Raw genomic sequence first — 19,904 nt, 5'->3', positions numbered from 1 at the left:
AATTATGCATTTCTGTAATGTTTTCTAAGAATTCTCCAAACCCATATCTGACATCATAACTGAGTATTATGTAGTGGTATTTATCAGTCCTTATTTCTAGATCCCATGATCAGTAGCTAGGACATTGTGCTAAACAACATTTAGCATTCAGTTCTAGCCTGCTGGATTATGGTTTAAGTTTTAAAGCATCCATCATAACCCACATTTTCACATCAGCCACATGTAGCAACTGAATTATAATTCTTTAGAATACTATAAACACCTGCCATTGCCCATACTGATAGGCAGTGGTGATATTCAGCTGGTACACACCGGTAGGATTGTATCGGTTGTTAAAATGTCTAAAAACTTCCATACCGGTTGTTGGGCAGAGTCTGAAAAACGTCCCTGTTGATTTTGGCCTGCACCAGGTGGGGGAGTGTTGTAGCATTGTCGATCACACCATAATGTATAATTTCGAGGCCAGTTCCCATAGGTTTGCTTTCTAAGGTTGGTAACTTTGGTGAGGTGCGAACTCCTTGTGGCAAAGGTAAAGAATGCTCACACAAGCACTATGGAAAATCTTGGCAAAGTTTACCCATGAAACTAGTTTGCCGTTACAGCATTTGTATTGTTGCTCTCTCAGTAAACAGATGGTGGATGTTATCGGTCTGAAGTATAAGTTGAATCCTTTGTAACCTTCCGATTTCACTCTTTTCCATATCAGTAGTTTGAGCTGATTTCAGGCACAGAGCCTTTGTGTGCGTGCGCCTTAATTCTCAAAAGTTTATTCACAGCAATAAGTAACGCGTGTGGAGTTTTACTTTGTGAGTAGTGTTTTTAAATTGCATTTAATAAATTGTTTAAATCGCAACCCTTAGAATGAAGAGGCAACATAGTTTGGATAAATTTTTATCCAGTTTTTATCCATTTCTACTAAACATTCAACAACAGAAATGGAACAAACAAGAGAGAGCTATGATACTGTTGATATTGAACTACGACTTGGAAATTTGTTTAAAATTGTGCAACAATCAATACATCCTGAAAGATTTTCTCATTCTGAGCAGAAGTTAGTACAAAACTCAATAAACAATTTGCATTTTTGGAATGAAAAGCATTATTTCAAAAATAAGTAAAATGGCTTATTATTGTCAGTGATATGATTGTGGGACGCCAGTGGTGCTCAAAGGCTTTATCTTTAAGCACTTTCAATGCTCAACACTTACATATTTCATCAGAGTGGCAGTCATGTTCTGTCAAAGCTCACGGTTCTAACAAAAAGAATATGCAATCATCAATGAGAAAAAAATTGAAAGAACGTCATGAGTCAGCTTCACACAAAAAAGCATTACATATAAACAAAACATCCGAAAAAAAATATTGTTTCTAACAGTATTGACATGGCTAATAAAAAATATTTAAACAGCACTATAAACATCTTTAATACCATTTATTCCATAATTAAAAGCAATAAACCATTCACTGACATGGAACATTTAATAGCTTTGCAAAAAAAAGAATAACGTCAATTTAGGAGCATCTTGGCACTCTAGATTTATGGTCCCACTTGTCGGCAAACACATCTCCACTGAAATAAGAAAGAAAGTTTTTGGAAAACTGATAAGTCTACGTAGTAAAATTTCAGTTATTATTGACAAAGCTTTAACTATTTCACATAAGAGCATCTTAATAGTTTATTTAAAATCAGAAATTCGAAACTTTGAAGGTAGTTTAACTGTTTTTTTTTAATCTTGTAGAGTTAGAAGGAACAGCATCTGAAATAATTTACCAAACTTTGATATCAGTTCTGGAGAAGTATGGTTTAAATTAAAATTATTTATATGTGAAAATCTTATTGTATTTAGTGCAGATGGAGTGATGTTAGGAAAAAAGTCAGGAGTTTCTGCCAAAATTTTGGAAAAATTTCCAAAATGTTTGTATCTGGCACAGTTTCACCCACCATATTCAGTTCTCTTGATTATGCAATAAGAGATGTAAAACAAGTAAACTACTTTCGGCATTTTCTTTATAAACTTTGTTTATTTTCATACTTCAAATAAGCATCAAAGAGAGTTAAATGATATTTATAGTTTGAAACTAAAGTACTGAAAGTAGGTAGAATATTTGGACCTTGATGGGCAGCCTGCAGTGCTAGAACTGCAAAGCTGTTTGGAAGTCCTATGAAACTTTGTATGTTCATTTTAATAAAAATCATGAAGTGGTAATGGTGAAACATTTCGAAAATGACAATTTTTTTAAAGATTTTGGCCTTAATTAATGACATTCTTGCGGAGATTTGAATACTCTCTACAGCTTTACAAGAAAGAAATATTTGATTAATGAAAGCTGTTAGATTAATTCGTCAAACAATAAAATCAGTTGATAATCAGAAGATATTATGAAAAATAAGAAGTATAATATACTATTTGAAGTAAAGCAAAAAATAACATCAATTCCCAGAGAAAAATAGTTGATCGTCTAATACATTTTATGAGAATGCGATTGCTGTTCGATGATGTAAATGAAAAATATAATGATCTTCTGAACTATTTCAACCTATTAAACCCTGAAACTTGGCCAGGTCCTGTTTGTGAAGCTCCATGGATTGAAGGTGAAAATAAATTAAAACAGTTAAGTCAACTAATTAAATACAATATTCCAGTAAATGACTTTCGAGATTTTGTTGATAGCAGAGATATCATGTATGATAATGTGCCTGAGCCTGACAGTATTGTAAGGGCTAAAAGAATATTAAAAGTTATCGCTGTTAATGCTGCAGAAGCTGAAAGAGACTTTAGTATCATGAATAATATTATTGAGAATAAATGAAATTCTCTTACAATTGAAACAAGTCACCTAATGACCATCAATTTAATGGGAAAATCGCTGGAAGAATTTGATACAATTCCTTATGTCAAATCATGGCTCAGTCAGGGACATCATCTAGCAAGCAATAATCGTGTCAAAGAAAAGGCATCAAAAACAATTTTCCAAAACCAGTCAATGATTTGGAAATTATTAGAATAAGGTGTTGTGCAACATTGTTGGCTAAAAATTATGTTTATTTCAATACTCTAATGCATTAGGGCTTAAAGCCTCAAGCTGCGAAAGAGATTAGACTATGTGTATTTTAGTGCAATTGCATCATTTATACACAGCTAAATAAAGATTAGCAAATTTGCAATAGAGGCATCGTTTAAGTTACATCTCATATTGTGAATACCTTCAGTGAAGGTATTCACAATATGAGATGTAACTTAAACGATGCCTCTATTGCAAATTTGCTAATCTTTATTTAGCTGTGTATAAATGATGCAATTGCACTAAAATACACATAGTTTATTTCAATATTATTTATCTTAATTAAAATTTGTTTCTTTTTCTTGCCATTACAGTTTGTTTTTCTTATTTTTGGTTACCAGATAGAATACTATACATAATTTATCTATACATAATTTTATCTTAGAGTACTGGTTGTTAAATAATTTGAATATCATCAGTGCTAATAGGTACTAACAGTACGTATCAGTATGGGCAAGGGCAATACTGATAGGTACTAATAACACCACTCTGCATGGTTTTCGATGTTTGTAAACTAATAGCTGTTTTTAATTCAGTTTTTTATGTTGATTTCAGAAATGTTATTCATTTTTTTCACAAATTACTTAAGTTGATTTGTGAATATATTAAGTTAGCTTTTTTTTTTTTTTTTTTTTTTTTTTTTTTTTTTTTTTGGTAGTTGGTGCATAGGCATTCTGTGGCCATAATGCACCTCCCAAGGTTTTTGAATTAGCAAATGCTGAGTATTTGTAAACTAAATCTTCACATGGTGGCAACACTGTTTTCAGTCATTTGTTTCATGATCTTGACAGCTCCATGCAGCAGTGTTTTATCAGTTTATTTTTGTGGTTATCATGTCAAACATTTGCTGAAAAGTGAGTAAAATATCTTTACACAAGTGTTTGAACAATCCAGACTTATTTTGTTTGTTATATTTGTGGAAGTAATGTAGTCCTCAAGCGAAAACAAGATATTACGGAATTTGTAAAAAATGTGTATTGTGCTTATTGTGGAGTGGAACCTGGTGACCAAGATAAACAATGGGTTCCACATAACATTTACTGAACTTCTGTTGAAGAATTGAGATTGTGGAAAAATGGTAAAAAGAAGGCTATGCCATTCGCAATTCCCATGATTTGGCAGGAGCGTACAAACCACTGTGATGACTGTTACATTTGCTTGATTAATGTAGAGGGATACAATGCAAAGAGTAAGAACAACATTGTGTATCCTAATATTCTATCTGCCATTACACCAGTGTCACATGGAGATAACTTTCCTATTCCATGTCTTCCACTTTAATTGGAGAATGTTGCAGTAGAGAGTGCTGAAAGTGAAGCTTCTGAAGATGAAACTGAAGTCTACTTGCCTGGAGACATAGAGTCCAGTCTTCAACTGTTTTCACGGCCTGAACTCAATGATCTGTTAAGAGATTTAAATTTACCAGAGGAATCTGCAGAACTCCTTGGGTCTAGACTTAAGTCAAAAAATCTTCTAGCACATGGGATGTTTTTTCTCATGGTACAGACACAGAGAACAAAAACAGTCCACTGCTTTTCTGAGGATGATTCTAAGGTTTTTTGAAGTAATATAAATGACTTAATGAACTATTTAGGAATTAATTAAAATTCTACAAAGTGGAGATTTTTTATTGAATTATCAAAGAGGAGTCTCAAAGATGTGTTGCTCTGCAATGGAAATAAAAAATATGGGTCAATTCCAGTAGCTAACTCTGTGCATTTGAAAGAAACATGAAGAAGTTGTTGACAAATATTAAGTATGAAGAACATGGTTGGTTGGTGTAGTGTGTGTGCTGACTTTAAAATGGTAGCATGTTACTTGGACAGCAATCCGGCTACACAAAAATGCCTTGCTTTTTGTGTGAATGGATGTTAGGGCAAGGAGTAAGCACTGGGATGTCAATATTTGGCCAAAGGGATGCAGTTTGGTGCCTGGATCAAAGAACATATTACATAAACCACTGGTAGTGCAAAACTGTCCTCCTTCCACCTTTGCTCATAAAACTGGGTGGTTTGATGAAACAGTTTGTGAAAGTTTTATCTCAGGAAGGGAAACAAAATGATGAGAGATCAAGATTTTGAGAGAACTATGAATAAAAGAAAAAAACAGGCATGGATTAGCTTCAGGTCTGTTGTTAAGAACTGAGGGAACAAAAATCATCCAGATTACAAGAATATAGTTAAAAAGATGTTGGCAAACTTCAAGATGGGCTGCAACATGAGAGGCAAGGTGCGTTTTTTACACTCCTACGTCGACTACTTCCCAGAAAATATAGGAATTGTTAGTGAAGAACAGGGCGAGGGGTTTTACCAGGACATTAAAGACGTGGAGATGAGGTGCTGGGGGAGGTGGAATGTCAATGTGATGGCTGACGATTGCTGGATGGTGAAGAGGGACTGTAAAGTAGAAAGATTTGCAAGAAAATCAAAGAAATTAAAATTTGACTCAGTAGATCAGTTTTTAAAATAAGAGGCGAGTGTTTATTGGAATTTTTGCTATGTTGCCCTTTTTCATAGCGTTTTCAACATGTATTTAAATGTAAAAGTCTGGTAAAAGTAGCATTTTGTTATTATTCAGTGCTGCACAAATTTTGCCAGAATTAATAAAAATTTGTGAAAAATCAAAATTTCTTTCAGGATTTTTGAAGAGACCTGATATGATGATAACAAACAAAAGTAATTTTTGAAATCAGCATTAGAAGATGACTCAGAAACACACCCTTGTCTGAGAAAACATCAGTGAATTTTTTTCAAATTGCAGAATAGTGTAATTCTTGATGTTTCATATATAGTTATATACTTGTTCCTTATATTCTGGCTTGTGTCATTCATTACCTTCAGAGATGATATATCAGTGACTACAGAGTGAATGGTGTACTTTGTATATCAATTAATGGCATTCACTTCAATGATAATTGAGAGAAATTTTCCAAAACAACTAAATCTTTCTTGGGTTTAAATTTTATATAGAGTTTACATATTCTTGTCTGTAAAAATAACTTACTTCCCTAATATTACAGAAGGACATAAAAAACTTTTTCCATCCCATGAAGATTTCCAGCTTAAGGATGCCACCAAGAATTAAAGGTAATTTACTCTTGATAAATAAATTTAATTTAATGCAATAATAGACATGATAAATATGCAGTTAGCAGGAAGGTCTTTTGTGTACCAAGAAGTTAATTAACGGCTGATAATGAGGTTATTTTTATATTAAAGCATACTCTCAACATATATGACTATGAATTTATATTAGCAAGAGTAATACTTATTTTATTTATTTTTTTTTTTTCAGAGTTCTGTGGAACTAAGACTGATGTTGAAAATAAAAATAAATTTTAGCATAATCATTTTACAAAAAACAATTACCAGCAAAAGGCTGTGATGAATATTTAATTTAATAATAATTGAATTCCAATTATTGTCAGATTTTCCAGTGTTATGTATGAAATACATCATAAAATATGATAACAGCAGCAGCAAAGACAATCTTGGTTGATCAAATTGGTAATGAGTTCTATTACCAAGTAATAATAGCTGCACAATCTCATTGTGCAGCTATTATTACTTGGCAATCTTGGTAAGAAAATCTTTGGGTTCTATCATTTTAGGAGATAATATCAAGTTTTTAAGTTACTATGACTCTTCTAGATATCCCAGGGAATTGTTATGGGCAGTTTTGATATATTCATCTACTGTATTCCTTGGTGATTTAAGTAACTACAAATTTGGCTGTTTGGTGTACTGGAAAGATATTGTGGTTTGTAATTTTATGTAAATCTCAAATTTCCACCTGTATGAGTTTGCACATATCATGTTCAGGCTATCGGTTTGGCATAGTTTCTCTAGAGCATAGAATGGTAGGGGGGGAAAAATTTGTATTCTATTTTGAGGCAAATGTTGATATTATTGTATGTTGTTATATGCTTTCTTAGAATGTACGTTTAACTTACAAAACTATATATATATACAGTAAGTCCCCGATGGGCCCTGGTAGCCATGTTAGCAAGAGTGTAAGCAAGAGTCTAAGTGGAGTGCGTGGGGTTCAAGACCAACTGGCAGTAGTCATGGATTTCCTCCTCAGTATCTTGAGTTAGTCAGTCTCAAGGCTGGGTGCTATTAGCAAGTCAAATCCAAGGATCCTGGCTAGAAATGCATTCGAAATAAATAAGTCCCTGACATACGTTCTATGACTTCTTACGTAAGTCGAGTTTTACATAACTCGAGAATGACTAATAAAATATTGCAACTATATCCCTGATATGCCAAAATTACAAAAACCATATAATATCCTCAGAAGAATGAAGTAAAATAGTTATATATTTTTCAATTAATTAGTTACATATTTTTTATATATTAGTTACATATTTTTAATTAGTTCAATTAAAAACTTTATCTGGGGACAGCAGTGAAGTAGCCACAGTGGCATAAGAAGTAGTGAAGTAGCCACAGTGGCATAAGAAAAGAAAATATAAAAGGAAGAAAAAATGCATGTTATTATACTGTAAAAATTGATATGTATTTATTAGCCTTGATTATTATTGTTGACTTCATTAGTGCAATCCCTTCACCACTTCTCGTATTCTGTCTTTGTCATTTATTATTGTGTTTAATCTTGAAAATCTAAATTCTGCGTGATACTTGTTAATGTTTGACCATTTTCATACATCCTTATTATTTTAATTTTCTGATCCAAATTGATCGCTTTCCTTTCCTTGGTAGATTTACTAGTACCGCTATCACTTATTCGCTTAATCGGCACCATGATAACGGTCAAAATGAAATTTTCTATACAGAACTTCACAGGGTTAAAGGGGAAACACACTTATCACTTCACGGGAACTTACATTTTACCAAAACACATTTCTAGAGGTCACTACCATAAAACAATTAAAACAATTTGCAGTTTCCAGTTTATTGGGGTTTTCTATTAGTGCAATTCATTATAAACCAGTAGTAAACTTGATAAATTCATTTGCGGTAATACCGACAGCTAGAATTCTGTGGGTTTTTACGTTATGTTGGTGAAATGTGTACCCCCTTCACTTAACTTGTAAACTTGTTACTCTGTATCTCACTTGTGCAAATTGTGCATGCAGTGTTTGTCGTTATTGATTGCTTTTTTTTTTTTTTTTTTTTTACTGTTCGGAATTTTACAATCCTAAAAAAAAATAAATAAATAAATAAAAATGAATAAGTCCGAAGTTACGTAACTTGTGCTTACATAAGTCGGGGACTTACTGTATATATAACTGTAAGAAAATAAATATTGAAGTGAAAAGGAAATCTACAGCCACTCCCCACTTATGTAAGGGTTGCGTTCTGCAGAACTCTGTGTAAGTTGGAATTTCCCCCATGCTTGTGCAGCACCCGGAACTCTGCTCGCTGAATTGATTGAATCAAAAAAGGAAATGTTCCACGAACATGTAAATACAAATATTTATCGTATTTATTCAATTTTTTTATCTCGTGTGCAGGAAAAATTACAAAAGTGTGCAATTTAAAAAAATTTCAAAATTATAAAATTGCAAAAAAAGAGAGGATAGAGGCATAATGTCAGTAAGTTTTACCTCTCAAGCATTGTTGCCAGAATCAACATCTTCATCTGATAAGTACAGTAATACCCCGACTTATGCGATTGGCACATTATAGCCTTAGATGCTGATGCGCCATAAAAATCCTAATAACCAACCAACCAACCGACTTATGCGAACTCTGAGTTACGCGGGTCTTGATTTTTTCGTTTGGTGTATATCTAAAATTAGCTTACCAGTGATTTGGAAGTCAAACCATAAAGCTTGGGTGGCAGCTTCCGTGTTTGAGGACTGGTTTGGTCACCACTTAATACCTGAGGTCTAACGTTATTGCAAGTCTAAACAGATTCCATTTAAAGTGATGCTTCTTATTGACAATGCACCCGGTCACCCTCCTGCCACCCTAATTAATTTCGACCCACGTGTGAAAGTTGTGTTTTTGCCTCCAAACACAACCAGCCTGCTTCAACCGATGGACCAGGGAGTCATCAAAACATTCAAGGCTTACTACACGAGGCATTCGTTTGCATCTGAATGAAGCTATGAGACAAAATAGTGAGATATCTGTTAAAGATTTTTGGAAACAATTCAATGTTTTAGATGCCGTAAGAATCATTGAAGAATCTTGGGATGAAATTCACAAAAAAAACATTGAATGGTGTCTGGAAGAAACTTTGTCCATTTTTTTTCAAAAACGAGAGGAAAACAATGCCAGAAACTGATCATGTCGCTCATGTGATAGAAGAAGTTGTTAATCTTGCCAGGCAATTAGATTTGGAAGTCAATGATGATGATGTCAACGAGCTGTTGGATTCACATAGTCAGGAGCTGACAATGAATGAGCTCATAGAGATGCGTGAGCAAAACGTCACTGAAGTATCCGACACTTCAGACCCAGTTTCCCCAGAAAAGCACACGACAATTGCAAGCTTGACTGGTCTCAGCTCAATTGAAAAGGGCTTAAAAATTTTAGAACGCATAGACTCCAATGAAGAACACGTTATAGCTACAAAGCAAGGAATAAAAAAATTATTAGCTTGCTACGAAGAAATTCTGTGTGAAAAAAAGAAGGCGCTGTGTTGTCAGATGAATTTGTTAGATTTTATGAAGCCATCGACATCGAAATAACTTGTTTACGTAACTCATTTATTTTTTTTTTAATACATAATTTGTATTAATATGTATAAAGAACTGCAATTTTATTAAATATATTTCTTCTAAGTCCTTGGTCCCAATTAAACAAAATTTATATGTATTTAAATGCAAAGTTGTACCCCGACTTATGCAAATTCGACTTAAGCGATTTTCGTCGGACCCACCTATCGCGTAACTTCGGGGTATTACTGTACACCGCTGCAGAAGTTGAGGGCTGTGGAGATTTAGACCGCTCAACCTTACGAAAGAACATATTAATGGATGCTTTTTTTTCTTTTCATCATAAATTTCTTTGTAGCAAGCAAGCATACCATTCACCCCTCTGTTAACTTTTAAGAATCGTTCGCTGTCAGGATCCATCTTTTCAAACCTTGCCATTGCCAATGCAATTTTGCAAAATGCCGTTGCCATCTCTCTCTGGTGATGAAGCATCTCAGCTCCTCATTCGGTTCATCTTGAGCTTTGTCAGCCTTTTCTTCTTTCACTATTACTGCCTGCAAGTCAATAAGTTCTTTGTTAGATTATTCCTTCTCTTCTTCCTCTATTAACTTCTCAACGTCTTTGGCATCAACCTCCAACTGAAGTAGCTCTGCAAACCTTTACAATCTTATCTGTAACCTCTTCATATGATTTGTCTTTTTCAAATCCTTCGAAGCCTTTTACGTGCCGTGGGCATATTTTCTTCCATGCACCATTTAAACAACTTTTATTAATTTTCGCCCAGGCCTTATTAATATTTAAGATCACATGGTAAATATTGTAAGATTTCCAAAAGTCTCTTAACATAAAATTTTTCTCACCCTGTACTGCAAACAATGCCTGAACAAATATACATAAATAATATGCTTTTAAATTCAAATTAACACCCTGACCCATAGGTTGGATGAGTGAAGTCGTTTTTGGCGGTAGAAACATGACTCACATTCGAATTGAAATCATCTAGATGTGTAGGATGTCCAGTAGCATTATCTAATAGAAGCAAAATCTTGAAAGGAATGTCGTTGTCTTTACAATATTTTTCAATCTCGGGAATGAAGCAGCATTTAAACCAATCCTCAAAGAGAGGTATTGTTATCCATGCTCTCTGGTTCGATCGGAAATGCATGGGGAGGATGGTTTTATTGTTGCTCTTAAATGCATGAGGATTTCCAGAATGGTACACAAGCAGTGATTTTAATCTGTAATCTCCTGCTGCATTAGTCCCAAGCAAGAGCGTGACCCTATCTTTTGTAGCCTCGACACCTGGCATTGTATTTTCCTCTTTGGCAGTGTATGTTTGATCCGGCATTTTTTTTCTAATACAGAGCAATCTCGTAAACATTAAAAATTTGCTGCATTGAATAGTCGCCTTCATCAATAATTTTTTCCAACACTTCACATAATTTCTCTTCAGCTACAGAATTCGCACTGGCGACTTCACCGCACACTTTAACATTGTGGAAACCAGCACATTGCGTGCCACGAACTTGGCTTGGAGTTCGCCGTACTTATCCTTAATATCTTCATAAATACTTCTTGCTTTTGCTTGAATGGCCATTGGACTCAGGGGCATTTGTTTCTAAATCTGATTTTCCATCCATATTATTTTAATATCTTTTCCATCTTTGATATGGCACCTGAACGCTGTTTTGTGATCACTGTTGATCTTAAATGCGTGATCCTTTAACATTTTATACGCACACTGAAATAGTACGCACATTAAAATAGTATTCACTGTTGAAGCGAGACCTATTTCTGTGATAACAAACTTTGTCCTGCTTAGTACTTAATCATTTTCATCTTCATTTCTAAATCAATTTTGTTTTGTTTCCTAGCACTGCCAGCACTTGCACTTTCCGTTGGTTCCTTTCCCTTCACCATTGTAATAAGTAAATAGGAATGAAGAGAAGATTCTGAAACTTTGTTTTTTATATGATTGAAGATTTCAGTGAAGGGGAACACATTTCACCATAACATAAAAACCCACACAATTGCAGTTATTGGTATTATCACAAATGCAATAAGATCGAGTTTACTACCTGTTTATAATTAGATGCACTAACAGAAAATCCCTATAAACCGGAAAGTGCAAATTGCAAATGATGGTGACCTCTAGAAACATGTTTTAGAAAAATATCACAAAGGCTTTCAATATCGATTCTTATAACGGGAACATATGATAACGATGAAAGGTAGTGCAATTTCCATTATAAATATGACCTTTTAGAGAGATAAATAACTTAGTAATATAGCAAAATTTTCAACTTCCAAGGACTTGGAACGAATTACAATAAAAAAACCCCAACAATGTGTTATTGGGTTCGCATTAAGATACTTTTACAATATATCCCTATTTATCCCTACAGATGTAAAATATGTTTCCATATTTTTTTCAGTTTGCACCAATCAGCAAAAACTTTCGTAAAGTTGAATTTGCATAAGTCGAGAATTGCGTAAGTCGGGGAGTTCCTGTAGTTGGTATTATGGACCAGCGACACTGTTTAGGCAAATAAACCCTATTGCCATAATGTATAAATATCAATATATTGAAAGTGTATAGAAGAAGGCTGTTGTTACTATCAAATCTACAGTATACATGAGAAGTTAATAAGATAAACATCAAGAATTAAAAGCAAAGAGTGTGATAGAATTCTTCCACTTGCTCAGATTACAAATCTGAGGGGGTGTAAATTCAAATTGAGGAAAGACAGATGTAGAATAGATGCACAGAAATTTGCCTTTGGTCAGCGGATAGTTAATTGCTGGAACAAACTTTCATCTGTTGTTGTGGAAGTTGATAGCTTAAATAAATTCAAGGAAGAACTGGACAATATTTTAGAGCAAATGAATGTGTGAAATGGGATTTTTTTTGCTGATTCTGTATAAGCTTTCTTTCTTTTATCATATACCTCTGTTAATGCTAAATCCATGAGCAATAAGGTATTTTAAACCGGCAGTGTAGATATTAAAATATGTGATGTGTATGAAGATGTTATAAATTGTATACAGTAGAATTAATACAAGCTCAGTTTGTACAACATTATCTTTATATGATGAATGCATTGTTACCCTACTAATATTTTTTCTAAACTGAATTTAATAATAAATGAACAAGTTTGCATAGAAAAAATATTTTTTCTATCTAAACTTGTTCATTTATTATGAAATTCAGTTACTCTGCATTACAATATCCATTTTTACTCTGTGGGAAATAAATTGTTAGTTTGTGATGTTAGTACAAAGCTTGTTGCACATGGAAGGCGCGCTTCCGTAGCCAGGTGGGAAGGAGCAACAGTGCGTAGCACACGCTTCTTGATTAGACCGGGGTTCGATCCCGTCACCACCAAATACGGAGGATGCGGAAAGGTCAGGGAATGACCACCGCATATTCCCGGAGCAATATGGCCTTAGTTGCTAATGCTCCTAAAAACCAAATAACAAACAAACAGCACATGGAAGACTGCTGCACAAATTGGAGCAGTGTGGCATTGGAGGCCAATTGCTGCTATGGATAAAGGGTGGTTGAGGGGGAGAAGACAGAGAGTGGTTATCAATGGACACTGCTCATCGTGGACTAATGTTATTAGTGGAATCCCTCAGGGTTCAGTGTTGGGTCCATTATTGTTTTCTGTATTTATAAATAATATTAATGATGGTATATTAAGCTTAATGTCCAAGTTTGCAGACGATACAAAGGTTGGCAGGGTTGTTAAGGACACTACTGACGCTATGCTGCTGCAACAGGATCTGGAAAGATTGAGCAGATGGGCTGAGAGGTGGCAAATGAAGTTTAACATTGACAAATGTAAAGTACTACATATGGGAAACAGCAACCCCAGAGCAACGTATCAACTCTGTGGTACTACACTGACAGTTGTAGAGAATGAAAAGGACCTGGGGGTAATTGTGCAGGCAGATATGAAGTTCTCTGAGCAGTGCAGACTAGCTGCAAGAGTAACTCATGGTGTCTTGTCAATGATATAAAGGAATTTTTCTAGCAGGGATAAGGAGGTGATTATTCCCTTGTATAAGGCAATGGTCAGGCCACACCTTGAGTACTGTATACAGGTCTGGAGGCCTCATTTCAAGAAGGATGTAGTGCTGCTGGAATGAGTACAGAGAAGGGCAACAAGATTAGTGAATGGAACAATGGGGTACTATTACGAAGAAAGGCTTAAGTTTTGCAAACTACAGTGTCTGGAGACTAGGCACCAGTGAGGTGATCTGATAGAGGTGTATAAAGCCTTGAATGGTTTGAGCATGCTCAATGCCGATGGGATTCTTTCTCTTGCTCAGAATAATCACCCGAGAGGGCATAAATTCAGATTGAGGAAAGACGGATGTAGGATAGATGTGCGGAAATTTGCCGGTAGTTGGTTGGTGGAACAGACTTCCATCCTTGTTGTGGAAGTTGATAGCCTAAATAAATTTAAGGCTCAGCTGGACAGGTATTTCGAATGAGTGGAGGGGTGAAGTAGAAGTTTTTTTTTTTTTTTTTTTGGCTGATGCTGCATAAGCTTTCTTGCATCAAATGCCTCTACTAATGCTAATGCTTGGTACAATATCCCCATTCAGAATGTCTGCAACCACTAAGTTCTGGAAATGATTATGGAGCCAATAGAAGTACTCAGTTTATGGTCAGAATTTTTCAGAAATGAGAGTGGGCAGAAGATTACCTTCAAAATAAAGGAGCATTTGATAATTATAGATCATTAATTGTGGTCGTTGATGATTATTCAAAATCTCAGCACATTTTGCTGCAGCAATTGGTTGAAGAATATAACTCCCAAATCCACCACTTTTAAGGTATTTATAAGTTCAGACAAGTCTGTAAAGCTTGTCTGATAAGGTACATGATCTGCAACATCAAATGGAGGGAACTCACAGTAAAGCAGCTTACTGTGAATTGTCTTGAATTCCATTCATAATGTTATTTCTTGGAACATTATTACATCAAATGTAATAATCAGTTGCTTCACAAAGAATGGTTTTAATGAGACTCTCATTGAAAAATGCTATCAAAAGCATTGAGGGAGGAAGAACTTTGGATGAGCATTTGAATTTTATTGGACAATTTGAGGAAGTTGTTAAGGCAGAGGAACAACTCCAGTACCAGAAGAGTTGGTCACCAAGGAAAATGAAGTTTGTCACCAGCAATGAAAGCAAAGCAGTATATATGCTCTCTTCTCAAGAAGGTCTGAAATCCATTGAATGTTTTAGAAAACATGATGGCCTGCGGTAGCGTGGATAATGAAGCAAATTTTGCATTTGAAGTCTGTCTTTTAAGGAAGAATGAACATAAAACAAAGCTGTACAAATTAAATTGGATTCTTTCTTTAGCTTAGTTGAATTTATTAATGAATTCATTGATTTTTCAGGTGAGTACTGTGAATTACAATTAATATTTTAATTTATACAGAATGTTTCATAACATATTGGCTATACTTTGAGGATCAATTCAGTACCTGCAAACACTGAAAAACGTTTATGTAAACATGTGTCCCATTCTGAATGGCTTATATAAGGAACTGTAGCTGTTTGGATTTTAAAAAATTACTGTGAAGATTTTAATGGGAAAAAAATAATAAATAAGTATAAGCTGACACATGCTTAGTAAAACATTTTTTCATATTAGTTATGTGTGTGCTTACTCTTATTTTTTATTATTTTGTTTTATTATTATTTACCATTGAAAACTCCATAGCCATTTTAAGTCCATTATCACATATGCATTTCTGTCGATCCGTCTCTCTGTCTGCCCATCTGCATGTAACAACTCAACTCCCACTGAACAGATTTTCATGAAATATTTATATTTATTTATTTATTTCTGAAATCGTTCTAAAAAGAAAGATTTGTCAAGCCACCCCAAATTTCATTAAAATTGAATCAACAGAAATCCAGCAATTATTTATTTTTCATACATATCATATTGGCTAACAGTATATTTTAGCTGAAACACTAGATATTATGTTTGTAGCTGTGCACTCATTGAGGGAATGAATGGTTAATATGGTGGATGCATAGAAAACATAAATCATCAATATTGCAGTAGAACCCAAAAAATCTGGAACTTTGTGAGCATTTCTCTGAGAGTAGTCAACCCTACAAGAGCAGAGGAAAAATAGCCACACTTAAAAGAAAAGCAACATTGATGCCAAATTTATAATTAATCCCTTTAGCTTTCAATAGCTAAAGGGATTAATTCTTAAGAACACAAATTTAGAGGTAAAATTTCCACAATTTTACAGGTACCACCAAATTGTGGAATTTGGTGGTACCTGTAAAACGTATACAACTGCCTCTACTCTGCAGAGCAGTAGTAGTAGGGGCATGTGCTGCAAGTCATGCTAGTCAACTGCTGTCTCTCTGTCCACACCCATTGGCAAAGATTAAGGCATATTCCTAATGCAGACATTGGCTCTGGTCAACCTCTTCTCTACTGTGAGCACCCTTTTAGATGATTAGGAGAAACTAAGAGAGTGATTTTCCTTTATCCCTGAAATTCATGTTTTGCAGAAATAAGTCATCCACACTTTCACTAAATTTCACCTGTCTGTTTAGATGATAGGTACAAGTTGTTCCTAAATCAGTTTTGTTTAAGCTGCTATGCAAGTAACCTTACAATGTCTAAGAGGAAATCCTTAAGTATAGTGCAAAAAGTGGCTTAATAGTGTAGATTGGGCCATTAAAAAAAAGAAATCACTTTTTTTTTTTAATGATAGGATATTATGATGGGATATTTGATAGGATATTATGATGTGGTTACAAAGGAACTGGATGCAAAAAATAATTTTGATATATATTTGGATTTCAGGAAAGCTTTTGACACTGTTGCGCATAGAAGACTATTGTACAAATTAGAGCAGAATGGTATTAAGGGTAAGTTGCTACAATGGATAAAAGGATGGTTAAGTGGGAGAATACAGAGGGTGGTAATCAATGGGTGCTGCTCTTCGTGGACTAATGTTATTAGTGGAGTCCCACAGGGTTCGGTGTTAGGTCCATTCTTGTTTTGTATATTTATCAATGATATTGATGAAGGTATATCAGGCTTAATGTCGAAGTTTGCAGATGATACAAAGGTTGGCAGGGTTGTTAATGACAGTAATGGCAGTGTGCTACTGCAACAGGATCTAGATAATTTGGGCAGATGGGCTAAGAAGTGGCAACTGAAGTTTAACCTTGACAAATGCAAAGTACTGCATATGAGTAGAAGTAACCCCAGAGAAACGTACCAACTGTGTGGTACTACACTTAAGGTGGTAGAAAATGAAAAAGACCTGGGAGTAATTGTGCAGTCAGATATGAAGTTTTCTGAGCAATGCAGACAGGATGCCAGGGCAGGTCATGGGGTTTTTTCAATGATATATAGGAATTTTGCTAGCAGGGAAAAGGAGGTGATTGTCCCTCTGTATAAGGCAATGGTCAGGCCACGCCTTGAGTACTGCGTACAGGTCTGGAGGCCTCATTTTAGGAAGTGTGTAGATTTACTTGAGCGTGTACAGAAAAGGGCAACAAGATTGGTGAGGGGAATGAAGGGATCCTCTTACCAAGAGAGGCTTAAGTTCTGCAAATTGCAGTGGCTGGGGACCAGGCACCTGCATGGTGATCTGATTGAGGTGTATAAGGCTTTGAATGGGTTGAGCATGCTGAATTCTGATGGGATCCTTCCACTTGTTCAGATTACGAACCTAAGGGGCATAAATTCAAATTAAGAAAAGACAGATGTAGAATAGATGTGCGGAAATTTGCCTTTAGCCAGCAGGTGGCTAATTGCTGGAACAAACTTCCATCTATCATTGTGGAAGTTGATAGGTTGAATAAATTTAAGGAGGAACTGGACAGGCATTTGGAGGGAATGGTGTGAATTTTTTTTTTGGCTGATGCTGCATAAGCTCATACACTTGCTTTCTTGCATCACATGCCACTACTACTACTTTAAAATTTGGTATTCCTGCTAATAGTGTGTCAACCATTCTGTAAAACACTGTTCTTGCCTAACATTGGCAGTAGTAGTAGTAAAAAAAGTAGGTCACCACACAGCCAGGTTTAGAACTTGATTTGGAATGTGTTATTCTTTTCATAAGATGTAAGAAGTTCATGCAGGATCTGGCATACCATTGTTCCACAACACAGCAAAATCTCACACAGTTCTTAACCTGCACTGACTGCCCTGACCATTTGTGATACTTATCATTTCAGTGGTCTGTTGAAAAAAAAGTGCACAGAAGTCATCTCTTTCATTTGAATGATAAGGCAGAAGAGATGCAGGAAACTGCCTTGCAATCACCGTAGCTCTTCACTTAGGGTGCATTGCTTAGTAATGAAATGGGACTGTCTCGGTGTCATGTGTTCTTATTTTTAACCTGAACTGTTTGTTCCAGTGGCAAGAAACCAGCAAGTCATATGTGGTCTGTAAGTAAAAATGAAAAGTATTAAACTCAAAAAAAAAAAAAAAAAAAAAAAAAAACTTAAAAATCAAAAAAAAATTTTTTTCTCTCTCTAATGAAACCATTTCCTTTTTATTATGGGAATTTCAAGTAGAGTTGAACATCTTGCATTGAATCTTAGAAGATATTTTTATATACAAATATTGTTCATTAAAATGAAATTGTGTGTATTAAGGACATTAATTGGAAGAAATATTAATGAATCAAAGAGCCTGTTATGAACAACAACTCCTATAGTTAGTATTGCGTGATGTTTGGGCAGTAAGTTGATACTACTTTTAGAAATCTTGTCACCTTTAGTGAACAGTATTAACATAATCTCTTAAAAATTAACATATTTGGAGTATGTTATCTCTATTTTATGCTAAGATTTCTTATTTGCTTTCCTCTTAGGTATTGCATATGTGAACTTAAAAACGAACAAAGATATGAAACAAGCTATAATCAAGCACCATAGCTTTCTTGGTGAGATTTGTTTTCAATTATTTAACTCCTTCCATTTTGTTTTTTTAAATTATGATAAAAAAAAATTGGGAGTATATCACATTGCATATTATTAAAAAATTGCCTGACTCTAAAAGTATTAATTGATTTATTTGGGTGTTGATATACAAATAGGTAAGGGTAAATGTAACAAATTAAATTGTGAAACAGTAGGACAAAAGATATTCATTTAATGTGAACCAGCACACTCCCCTCCAGTGATGCAAGCCATTATGCATCTCAGTATTGGGGCAAAAACAGCACCTGATATCCTCTTGAGGAATATCCCCACCCCTTCCTTCATTAGCTGTTCTCTTGAAACTGCTATGGTTTGGGCCAGTTGAAGTATGGTTCTAAGTTGCCATCCCATCATATCCCACACATTCTCATTCAGAGAATAGTCAGGACTTTGCAGACTAAGGAAGCTGTAGGGGGGGAAAATGGCAGTAAGGGAGAACTAAAGAGCTATGTGAACAAATGGAGAAATAGAAAAAGGACAGATCAAATGCAGTTTTACTGTAGCATCTGCTTTTGACTACCTTGAATAAAAACCATGGGCGTAGAAATATTATAAGAGATAGCATCCAAATTGTAATTTCCTGATGGTGTGAATTTTTGTGAATTAATATGTATGCATTTGTTAAAATACAGATAGAGATAAGACTGTCATCATTTCCACACTTGGATCCTTCTATTTTTGCTTGTTAAACAGAACCTCAATTAATGAACATTTGGGAATTTTATTCACTGAAATTTCTGTACATTATGAGATATGGCATGATAAAGGAGGAGTCTATACAGTGCAGTGTGAATGCAATCCTACTTTTGCCTATCTTTGACTAATCTTACTTCTTGATACTGGATATCCCAAAGATAAATAATCATCATCTCTTTTCTGTCTCAGAGAGGCATATCTAACAGCTGTAGCATTGTTATTTAGCCCTCCTTGCAGGGCCATTCCTGGCTGCTTTTTACTGGAACTGATACACAAAACTATATAATAATCCTATTCTATACATAATTCTTGAAGTCCTTTTTGCCTGTCTGTCCCACATTGTATTTTAAAAATCATTTGACTTAGAGAAATACAGCAAACTTTGTTTCTACTTACCAGGAGGTCCCAGAAAAACTATTCTCATTTTTGGCCCCAGAAGAAAATTATGCTTTTAAAATAATAAATTTAAAATTCAATTTTTCAAATTCGGCATCATTTTAAAGAAAATTCCATAAATGTTTCT

General features: G+C 34.7%; 1 protein-coding gene across 2 annotated transcripts in view; it reads left to right on the top strand.

The window, feature by feature from the left end:
* LOC150085940 (putative RNA-binding protein 19) overlaps positions 1–19,904 on the top strand; it is a 496,890-nt gene that overhangs the window by 131,322 nt on the left and 345,664 nt on the right. For both annotated transcript variants that reach the window (XM_090374301.1, XM_090374300.1), the window contains 2 exons: positions 6,083–6,149; positions 18,577–18,648. In XM_090374301.1, coding sequence (XP_090230427.1) covers positions 6,083–6,149; positions 18,577–18,648 — 139 coding nt within the window. The remainder of the gene's footprint in view (positions 1–6,082; positions 6,150–18,576; positions 18,649–19,904) is intronic.

This window comes from Mastigoproctus giganteus, chromosome 5 (assembly GCF_048544385.1).
Source record: "Mastigoproctus giganteus isolate SK-2022 chromosome 5, ASM4854438v1, whole genome shotgun sequence".
Classification (NCBI taxonomy): Eukaryota; Metazoa; Arthropoda; class Arachnida; order Uropygi; family Thelyphonidae; genus Mastigoproctus; species Mastigoproctus giganteus.
The sequence above is the reverse complement of the archived record's forward strand: the minus strand, read 5'-3'. Positions and strand labels throughout refer to the sequence as shown.